This window comes from Ricinus communis, chromosome 1 (genome assembly GCF_019578655.1).
Source record: "Ricinus communis isolate WT05 ecotype wild-type chromosome 1, ASM1957865v1, whole genome shotgun sequence".
NCBI lineage: Eukaryota > Viridiplantae > Streptophyta > Magnoliopsida > Malpighiales > Euphorbiaceae > Ricinus > Ricinus communis.
In genome coordinates, this window is record NC_063256.1 from 20703105 (window position 1) to 20714221 (window position 11117).

At 33.9% G+C, this 11117-nt stretch overlaps 1 protein-coding gene and 1 non-coding gene across 3 annotated transcripts; one reads left to right on the plus strand and one right to left on the minus strand.

The window, feature by feature from the left end:
• The first annotated feature begins 2803 nt into the window (after nt 1-2803).
• Nucleotides 2804-2911, plus strand: LOC112534904. The gene has a single exon (XR_003079131.1). It is a non-coding gene; the product is annotated as a small nucleolar RNA R71 (small nucleolar RNA).
• A 3738-nt stretch (nt 2912-6649) lies between these two features.
• Nucleotides 6650-11117, minus strand: LOC8262243 (stomatin-like protein 2, mitochondrial). Of its 2 annotated transcripts, none has more exons than XM_048379799.1 (9): nt 10752-11117; nt 10454-10661; nt 10168-10317; nt 9910-9967; nt 9731-9823; nt 9491-9556; nt 9014-9105; nt 7322-7381; nt 6650-7200 (listed from the first exon to the last, which is right to left on the minus strand). In XM_048379799.1, exons 1-9 carry the CDS (start codon nt 10940-10942, stop codon nt 6937-6939), a joined length of 1182 nt encoding a protein of 393 aa, XP_048235756.1. In that variant the 5' UTR covers nt 10943-11117; the 3' UTR covers nt 6650-6936. The 2 variants fall into 2 exon arrangements, with proteins under 2 accessions (XP_048235756.1, XP_002519611.1); XM_002519565.4 differs by having other exon boundaries at nt 10418-10661; nt 10752-11113.

Genomic DNA, 11117 nt, shown 5'->3' on the forward strand with positions numbered 1-11117 from the left:
TTCCCATTGTGCACGTCAAGGAGTATTTTTCCATGTCAAGAACCATAAAGTCAGCAAGGATTATTAGTTTTCCTACCTAGATCATCAAGTCTTCCATTATGCCTCTTGGATACTTAATCGACCTATCAGCCAGTTGTAGAGACACGGTAGTTGGCTTCAATTCTCCTAAGTCAAGTTGTGTATATATTCAATATGGCATCAAGTTGATGCCTGTTCCAAATCCAACATGGCTTTAGCAACCTTTTTATCTCCCATTGTAATATCGACAGTAAAGCTCCCAGGGTCTTTTATCTTAGGTGGTAATTGTTGTTGGAGAAATGCACTTGTTGTTTCAGATACCATAAATTTTTCATTATTCTCATATCTCCTCTAGTTGGAATTAAGTTCCTTGAACAATTTAGCATAAGTTGGCATATTTCTAATAACATCCAACAAAGGCAAATTAATGTTAACCTTAGAAAGCATATCAAAAAATTTCAGAAAATTTCTTATCCTGTTTGCTTTCTTTCAATCTATTCAAAAATGGAATAGGAGGCTTATAAGGCTCAGCTGCTATGAAAGCCTAGCCTAGAGAAGCAGTCCAATGAATGAGAGAAGTGGATGCCAAGGAAAGGATAGGATGCTTGGACAAGGAGCGGTTTTTGGCAAGCTTCTAGGATGGCAGCACTCTAAGGTACGAGAGTTCATGAATGAATCTAATTGCACATCAAAATGGGGCAGGGAATGGTTCATAACATATATGTAAAAGAGTTAAACTAATCATATGAGGCGCCTTTTGGTTGGTTGGTTGTGGAGTTGTAGGAACTCCAAAGTTAAATATGCTTGGTTCAGAGAAATTCCAGGATACCCGCTAAAGGGAAAAAAATCGTGAGGCTAGTGGAGGCAAAGTGGATAATATCTCATGTGATCTGGTTCTAGATCGTTACAAAAGGTATCAGAGCACCCCTCTAGTAGATGTGTGGTTTGAGAACGAACTAGGCAGAAGCTGGTGGGCATGTGAGAGTCTGGCCTAGAGAAGCGGTCCGACGAGGGCGGGAAGTGGACGCTAGGGCAAGGATAGGAGGCCTGGACAAGGAGCAGCCTCTGGCAGGCTTCTAGGATGGCAGCACTCTAAGGTACGAGGGTACATGAATAAATCGAATTGTACATCAAAATGGGGTGGGGAATGGTTCATATTATAGGTGTAAAAGAGTTGGACTAATCACATGAGGCGCCTTTTGGTTGTTTGGCTGTGGAGTTGTGGAAACTCCAAAGTTAAATATGCTTGGATCAAAGAAATTTCAGGATGGGTGAGCTCTTGGAAAGTTCTTGAACCCGCCAAAGGGACAAAATCGTGAGGCTAGTGGAGGCCAAAGCGAACAATATCTCATGTAATCTAGTTCCGGATCGTTATAAAAGGTATCAAAGCAGGACCTCTCTAGTAGATGTGTGATTCGATGACGAACCAGGCAGAAGGTAGTGGGCATGTGAGAGCCTAGCCTAGAGAAGCGGTCCGACGAAGGCAGGAAGTGGACGCCGGGGCAAGGATAGGATGCCTGGACAAGAGCGTCTTCTAGCAGGCTTCTAGGATGGCAACACTCTAAAGTATGGGGGTATATGAATGAACCAAATTGCACATCAAAATGGGGCGGGGAATGGTTATTGTATGTAAAAGAGTTAGACTAATCACATGAGGTGCCTTTTGGTTGTTTGGCTGTGGAGTTGTAAAAACTCCAAAATTAAACGTACTTAGTTTAGAGAAATTTTAGGATGAGTGACCTCCTGGGAAGTTTTCAAACCCGCCAAAAGGACAAAACCGTGAGGCTAGTGGGGGCCAAAGCAGACAATATCTCATATGATCTGGTTTTGGATCATTACAGCTGCCTTATGAAACTCAGGTCTTGAAAATACCTTCTTGTCTTTCTTTTTCTGCCTAAGATTAGGCTCTACTCTTCCTTCTTCCTGTACACCTCCTTTAGTTATTTCCACATCAACTAGTCTATCTTCTTTTGATGTATCTGCGTAAGAAGAATCGTTCTCGACTAAATTATCAACATTATTATCAAATAACTCACCATCCTTAAGAACAATGATTTCTTTAGCTTGTTCAGGTTAACTTAGTAATTTGAGTTTCCAATTACTTCATTAAAGCTTTTATAAAATTAGTTTTCTTTTTATTCCTCTCTATTCTATCATGGATAGCTGTCATAAAAGATTGGAGTGTTTCCTTCAAACTTGGTTTTCTTTTAGGGGCTTGTCCTTGATTAGAGAATGGAGGGTTTTGTTTCCTTGGATATTGAGGCTCTTAACTTTGATACTGGGGCTAGTTTTGGTTCTTCAGTATTTATGGTGGGTTTTGATCATTATTCCTCCAGAAAAAATTTGGATAGTTCCTCCATCCTAGATTGTAAGTGTTGGAGTATGGATTATTCCTAAGTTGCCTAGGCTGATAAGATTCCATCAAATTAACTTGTTCATAATCATTTCCTGCATAAGTCTTATAAGATGAGCAAACATTAGCACCATGACCATAAACACTACATACCTTATTGCTTTGTACATTCTTAATTGCAGCAAGTATCCTAACTTGTTTAGTTAATTCAGCTATTTGCATAGCTATCTCATTGTTAGACACAACTTCATTAACTCCTACTCTTTTTGTTCTCACACTCTTTTATTGTGAATTGGCTCCTAACATCTCAAATTTATCATAAACTTCATCAGCAGTTTTTTCTAACATAGCATCCCCAACTGCGTTATCAACCATACATTGATACTATTGTGTTAGACCATCATAGAATTATTGGTTGGTCAAAGGAAGTCGGTATCCATGGTGTGGGCATTGTAGCAAAAGTGATTTAAAGCGATCCCATGCTTCATGAAAGGATTCAGTATCATTTTGATAAAAGTTAGAAATTTCAGCCCTTAATTCTTTAGTCTTTTTATGTGAGTAAAATTTACTCAGGAATTTTTTTATGAACTTCACCCAAGTTCTTAAAGAATTAGGAGGCAATGTTATTAACTAAGCCTTTGTTTTCTCTTTTAATGAGTAAGGAAAACATCTCATCCTTAATTGGTTTTCATTTAGTCCAAATAATAGAAATGTATGAATTATGGTATAAAATTTCCTAATAAATGTTAATGCATCTTCACTAGACATACCATAAAATGAAGGAAGCATATTAAAATGAATGTTCTTAAGTTCATAATTCCTAGATGCATCACCTAGAACTATGCATGAAGTAGTGTTACCAATTGTGGGACGAGCATAATCTTTCATAGCCATTTGCCTTTGAGCTGCAACTTCTCTTTGGTCATTAGCTATTATTTCAACCTCTCCTTCAAATTCTTTTTCTAGCTTTTCTTCAAATTTTTCTTCTCTTGGAGGTATAAATTCACTCTCTACTTCTTGGTCTCCTTCTGCCTTTTTAACAACCGATCTTAAGTTATAGGGATTTTCAGTTGATGAATCACCTGATCTTATTTTTCTGCTAGGCATACAAAATTAAAGAAAAATTTTCAGATTTAAAAACTTAAAAATAAAATTCAAAGATAAAATAAAAACACATAAACATGAAACACACAAAAACACAAGAAACAAAGGCCAATATTAATCAAACATAATATTGACACAATTCCCCAGCAACAAGGCCAAAATCTCGATGTCTCAAACTTAATACTCGCAAGTGTACGAACCGAAGGTAGTACGGGCGAGTTCACCATGAAGTCGATCTCACAAAGAATTATAGAGGATATATTATAAAGACTAACTATCACATAAATTACTAAAAATAAACCTAAACACTCTAAGCCCATGTTTTGAGATTGATTTTAAGGTTTAAGAAAGAAATTAGATAACTAGAAAATAAATATGCAACTGAAATGATTAATATAAACTATATGATAAAATATCATTTAGTTTAGCTTATACTAAGTAATCCTATTATTTCCCTTACGTCCAAATCTAATGAATGAGATGGTGATGTGCATTTTTCCAAAGTCACTCAAGCTAATCATGCAACCTAGGTTTCTTATACCAATATAGATTAAAGTAAAGATGATGTTTCTAATACTTTTAACCTAAAGATTTTCATAACAAATATTACTATTAAATTATTATGATAGTCAACCAATAATAATAGATGAAACTAATACATGTATGAAAATAAATAAATCATTCATTAAACTCATAATATATAAGGTTCATACATAAAAAAAATGCCAAACTAAATGCTTATGGAACTTAGCTTGACATATTTAATCCAATGGTCATTGTAATTAAATAGAAAGACATAAGATATATAAAACAGAAAATTAAATCTCCCTCAAAATTCAAAAGTTCTTCAAGGAATGAAGAAGATTGATCCTCACTGTCCATGTCCTGAAAAAGCTTCTCTGATTTTTGAAAGAACAATGCAAAAACTAACTAAGATTTGTAGAAGATGAACTGTATGGAATTTGCAGCGAAAATAATAATAGATCCTCCTCCTTGTCTAATTAACCTCTACTTCTTATAGAGATTCCTTTTTTGGAGTTCTTCTCTCAGCATATAATACTACTATAGTTATCCTCTTCATTGTCCTAAAACAAAATAGACAACTTAAAATATAACTATCCTTAATTACATCATAACTAATTAATTTTTTCTTCGTGGGTCTTGATAAATTCAGCTAGGCCCGCAATATTGGTAGTCCACATGTCTTTATTTTGAACCTTTTACAGCCACAGTCTAGTTAAAGTCTATTTATGTATTTTTTACTCATATTCTCTCTTTTTGGCTATTATCACCTAAAATTAGCAAAAATGCTAAAGTGAAGTAAAAAGCACGCACATATTTCTACATATTATATATATAAAATATATCAATAAACTACTAAAATACCTTAATTATGTATACATAATATGAACCTATCATCCACTATAGCTAGGCATAGAAAATTAAAAGAACTAAAGACAAGAGAGCATGATTTGGGCAACCATTAGGAATTCAGCAACAGTAGCTTATGCTTTTAGATGCAGTGAACAGTGAGACAATAGCAATTATGGCTTTATATTTCTCAACCTGTACATGGTGAACTTCCATTCGGCCCTAAATATTATAGGAGATATGCAAAGGCACATCCATACTTGCAGCATGAATGATTTCCTCATCTTTTTTTGTTGAGTGCCTGCATAATAATATTCTCATGCATGTCTTTTCCCTTCAAGGAGAGGTCTGAAGTTCCTGCCCTACAACCAAAAATCAGCAATTCCTGCGCTCATTCCTCATTGCACTCCTCTGTTGAGCTCCTTAATTGAATTATTGCTTTCAAGTGGCTTCTTCTTTATTCTTTGTTTACTTTTAGAGATGAAATCCTTGTATCTGTTGCATCACAACATGAAATTTTAGCATGAGTTGATTAGAAGGAAGAAAACAAAGAATCAGTCTTCAAGGAACTAAAGAGAATCAGAAGGGTTATGATGGAATGACTTTGCAGTTGTGATGTTAGGGGCGATCGGAGAAGGGGATGGATTTTTTTTATTTTTAATTTTAATAATAAAGTTAATATATTAAAATTTAGACTTATAAAATAAAATATTTAATTTACTGCCATTTATAGTGTATTAAGTGGACATTTATTTTAAAAAAAATATACGTTTGATTAAGTGCTTATAGTACATTAAAAACATTTTTACGTATTTATTTGTGCTAAAAAAAGATTAAAGGTTTATATACTCCTCGCTTCAAACATTAGAGACTTATTTGCACTTTTTTCAAAGTAAAATGCTTGCACTTATTTAACCAGCTTTGGGCCGAACTATTATCTTGTCGCATAAGGACCACCCTCAGCTTTGGCCCGAACTATTACTTTCCACTATTGACTTGCTAATTTTACCTACACTTGCACACTTGTCCTCGTGTTCATTATGCTATGCTGACTTGGCTGCTGTAATTTCTTATGATAGACCTCTCAATTTCTCAGTCAAGTCCTTGTCCTTATGAGCCATCTCTTCAGTTGTGCATTTTTGTATCTTAAAACATTTTTAAGAGCCTCCAACTATCACAGCAAACTTTGTAGATCACCCATAATATAAGTTGTTATTGTCCTGAGATTGAATTGGAGTAGAATTTATAATTTATCATGAACCGAAAAAAATTGAAAAATATTTTCTAAATTATATACCATTTGACCTATACCAAATTATATATAAGGACTTGTTAGAAAGATGTCGAATCATATTTAAGGATTCGATAGAGAGAAGTGTACAATCTATAAATTTTAGAAATTTACAACTTTGAAAGATATCTATTTGTTCTATTCGATAAGAAAATAACTTTTAAATAGTTAGAAGAGTGGACTTGCCTCAAACCCTTGAATCCTATTTCCATAACTAAAGACAAACAATTAATGAAAACCTAAATGAAAAAGATATTTTAGAATTACCTATAATAACTAAATAAGAAATTAACAAATATAATATTAAAAGAAACAATTAAGGAAAACTTAATCATTCTAAGAATCACCTATAACAGCTAAATAGGAAATTAACTCTTAAAACATTAGGAATACTGTAAGACAACATCTGACAACATCTGCTCACTATTTTAAGCTGCGAAGAATGACACACCGTTAAGATTTTCAATGGTAACCATACAATACAGGAAATTCAGATTTTGAAAATGATCAAATGCATAGCAATTGAATGTCAATTTCTATTATATTTGTCAGCTTTCCTTCTCTTTGAAGGACTCTGGAAATTTCAGAACACATCATTCAGAGTTGTGATTAACCCACTCAAATGCAGGCTATCTTTTCTAAAGTATACATTTGAAAACAAATCCATCTCTCGCAATTGGAGAGAAGGAGAAGCTGAGTTATTAATTCAAGTACCAAAATCCTAATACCAAAAATAGTCAGTTTCTGGATGCGTAAGGTACAATCAACTATAATATCCTTTCATGATCCACAAGAAAACCTAATCCTCTTTCCTAGGTCTTTGAAGTGAAAATTGTGGTCCAGGAAATGAACTGGCATTATTTGTACTAGCAACTGTCGTACTGTCATCCTTAGTTTCTCCAGAGGGAGCACTGTTCTTCATTCTTTCTATCAACTCGGGGCAAGAAGATTCCCGAGAACTATCACTTGAAACATTGCTGAGCATGCTTTTGTACATAGTTAGAGCTTGAGCCATCAGATTAGCGGGATTGTCAGTAGCGCTAGGAAGTAACATTGTTGTCCCCTAAGAAAAATTGGAGCATAAAAAAGGGCAAGGGAGATAAATTATTTCCACAAAATGTAAAATCAATTGCACATTTTAACCAAACACCAAATAAACATAACTGAATATGTATCCCCTTTACCTTTTTGGCAATATTACCAAAGGCTTGTACATATTGCTCAGCAATTTTCAAACTAGCAGCCTGGAGATCAAAGCCACAATGTTAAAGTATATGAACATTAGACATGACATGACTGTTTTTTCCTTATGTAAATGTATAAAACATAATTGTAACAAATCTATGTTGTCCATACAAAATGAAAAAGAAAAAAGAGCTATTCCATGCTGCTGCAATTCACAATTGAATGTAAAAAGTCTGCCACAATGATGCACGTCCTCAACTCTCCTAGATAAAGCAAGGAATTATATTTAAATTCAGAAGCGCGCTTTTAATGTACATTCCAAACTGGCGTTGCAGTATTTATATAATGTTAAAGCATGCACTGTCCATTTCTATCTATAGATAAGCAGATAACAAGAGATTCTGTACATATTAACCTTTTAGAACCCAAGGCAGATACAAACTTTGGACAGGCCAAAAGCTGGCAAATCCAACACTGTATAACCAAATAACCAATTGGCATCATGCAACTGTTAATACCTGATGTGAACTTATAAAGCAAAACAAAGAATAAAATGTCTAAACCCCGTAATACTCAGAGAACAGTTCTGACAACAGTTGCTTCTATCAGGACATAGGTAGTAATTTGTAGAAAATTAAAAAATCCAGATCACCATGAACCAGAAATAGATCTCAGAGATAAAAAACACATAAAACATTAGCAGAACAAAGAAAGGGAGAACCCACTTTAACACCTACAGACTAGGAGCCCAATGCCAATCAACTACATGTATATTTTGAGAATCAAAATCTGCAGAAGGAACAAGTGCTACTTCTCATGATATGAGGACCATCCTAATGTACTTTGGGATAATTACAAATTTAGTATCTTAACTTTTCGATTTTTTCTATTTCAGTGTTTGAATTATTTTTTTGTTTAATCAAATGTCTGAACCTGCTAATTTATCATCTATTATGGTGTCTTTTACAGGTTTTACAAGTTAAAAAATAATTTAATTCATTTTACATATGAAATGACCTAAATATCTTTATTCATCCTTATTTATAATTTTTTATACTTCTTCTTTTCTCTTTTTCTTAATTTTTCTTTTTACCTTTTTTCTAATTTCTATAAAATCTTCTTTTAGCACTAAAGAAAATATTGGATTAAACGCTTTTAATTTTTACTCATTTTAAAAAAGAAGAAATTTACTAATCATCTTTTGATCTCTAAAAATTATTTGTTTAGAACACTTAATACCTTTCTCTTTCTCCTCTTATTGTTTTGAGGTAAAAGAATATATTTTTTTCTTTTAATCTTTTGAAAAACAAATGAATTTAAAAATAGTATTAAAAATGGATAAAAATAAGAAATTTAAAAGAAGAAAAATAAAAGAAATATAATATTATTTTAAATGAGGATATTTAAATCAATTTACTATTCAAAATAAGTCAAATAAGCACTTTAACATATAAAACCGGCTAGAGACATTATATTGAACATTTTTAACAGGTTCAAACACTTAATTGAATAAAAAAAATAGTTTAAACATGGAAAAATTAGAACGCCAAGCTTGTAATTTTCTAATGCACTTATAAAGTTTCTAACAAAACTTAGCTATTGTCATTAGGCAAGAGGGAATTTGAGATCAAGTATAAACATTTCAAGAGGCTGCATCAAATCCCATATAATTAGATTGAAGAATCCCTCACCTCTATTCCCCCATTTCCCTTAAGGGCATGTGACACCATGTCAATCCCTTTGGCTGTTGCTTGCGCTCTAGCAAGGATAGCTTGTGCCTCACCTGGTAAGGAATATTAACAAAAAGCAATGAACAGCACAAACTTCCTACCACAGTGGCGCAACATTAAGATAAGCCAAATTATTGCATGATCAACACAGCTTGGTTATGGCTGAAAGGTCTAGAAAATGAAATCACAAATCACACCAGTTACAACGTGATCCAAAGTGGACATTTATAGTACAGAGTAACATCACCACTGCTACAAACTTCATAAAATTGCAACTTCAAAGCTAATACAACTATACAAGTGAAATATTCAAACAAAAAGCAAAGTGTTTATTTTCAAAGTGATATAAATGAAGAGTCACATCATATCTAGATCTCAACATGATCCTGGTCTTGAGTGCATACAGTCTGTTTAATTAACAATAGAAGGATGACTTACCTTCTGATGCTAAAATCACAGCAGCCTTCTTACCATCAGCAATGTTAATGTTTGCTTGTCTCTCTCCTATAAAAATGTCAAATGCAATTGTAAAAAATATATTTAACCATAGATTTTTAAAATCTAAGTAATAATTTGGTAGATAAAAGAACATAAAATAAGATAATTTGACACCTTGTGGCATTAAATAAAAATTAATTTCATAAAAAGAAAAAAAACAACAAGAGCCAACTTAACAACCTTCAGACTCCAAAATTTGAGCTCTCTTTTTACGTTCTGCTTCTGCTTGCATTGCCATAGCTGTTCGCACCCCAGGTGGCGGCATAATATCCTCTACAAGAAAGGAAAAGAGAAGCATATAGAAAAAAGTCTTCAACGAACTTCAAATAAGGAGACAAATTTGACAAAGTGAGGCTTACTTATTTCATATCGAAGGCACTGGAGGCCCCAGTCTGTAGCAGCCACATTGATGGCCGCCTGCAAAAATAGTCAAATTATAAAATGCTTAACTACAAAGGAGAATTGCATATATATATATATATATATCAAATAAGGATACAGATTAAGCAAAAATAGCATAAATAAAAAGCAAGCTTTCTATAAATGCACATGATAGTAAAGCATACGTGAAAGCTAAAAATAAGCAATGACTGTTAAAAGCTTAAAAATGTATATACCACAATCTTCTCATTTAGAGTGTCTCTCTCCTCAAAGGTCTTGTCTAGGGTAATTTTCCCAAGCTCACTACGCATGGTGGTCTGTGCAAGCTGAACCACAGCATAGATTGGATCCTCCACGCCATAAGAGGCCAATTTCGGGTCAACAATCTATTAAATCAATTAATTTAGTGGATAATTGGCAAAGGACAGAAGAAATAAAACAAAGGAAAAAGAAAAAGAAAACGCGAAGAAAATAAAAGAAGATAACCTTGACATAGAGGACACCATCTATTGTAATACTAACATTATCCTTGGTTATAGCAGACTGCTGAGAAATGTGAATAGCTTCTTCTTTCAAGGAATGAACATAAGCAATTTTATCCACAATTGGGATTAAGAAATGGATACCCGATGGAAGAGTTTTAAGATACTTCCCGAATCGCTCAATCACATAGGCTCTCCTCTCCGGCACGATTCGGATTCCCCAGTTCACAGGCGGATCAATCTCATAACTTCAAAACAACTAATGCATCAATAAACGCATAAAACTCCAAAAAGAAATGGCGGCAGGTCAGTTCCAAGTAGGGATAAGAATGCAATACCTGATAGGTTCGCCGTCGTCGCTGCGGTAACTACGGAGAGCAGTGGTGAACGGAGAGAGAGAGCGTTGAAGATTGTGATTGGGTAATTGGCTGTGAATCAACGGAGACCGGGAGTGGCTGAAATTAGTGAGGGATCTAATGACTCCCTTGTTAATAAAAGCACTACTTCTTCTCAACATTATGCTATTCATTTTCCTCGTAGTTCGTTGTTTTAATGTTTATAGAAAGGGAAGAGGGTTTATGTGTTTAAATATTAAATAGAAAGGGGAATATAAAGCCCTAGTTAAACCTTTCCCTTCTATCTTTTTCTCCAAGTTTTGCTTGCCGAATAATTCAATAGGAAAGATCACAAAAATAATAAGGTAC

Bases quoted from the DNA above. Each gene is read 5' to 3' on its own strand.
- LOC8262243 (XM_002519565.4), bottom strand. From the start codon at position 10,942: ATGAATAGCATAATGTTGAGAAGAAGTAGTGCTTTTATTAACAAGGGA. The intron at 9,824-9,909 runs GTAAGCCTCACT...CCTTTCTTGTAG, and splicing joins GTGCCTTCGATATGAAATAA to AGGATATTATGCCGCCACCT. The intron at 9,557-9,730 runs GTTGTTAAGTTG...ACATTTTTATAG, and splicing joins TCAAATTTTGGAGTCTGAAG to GAGAGAGACAAGCAAACATT.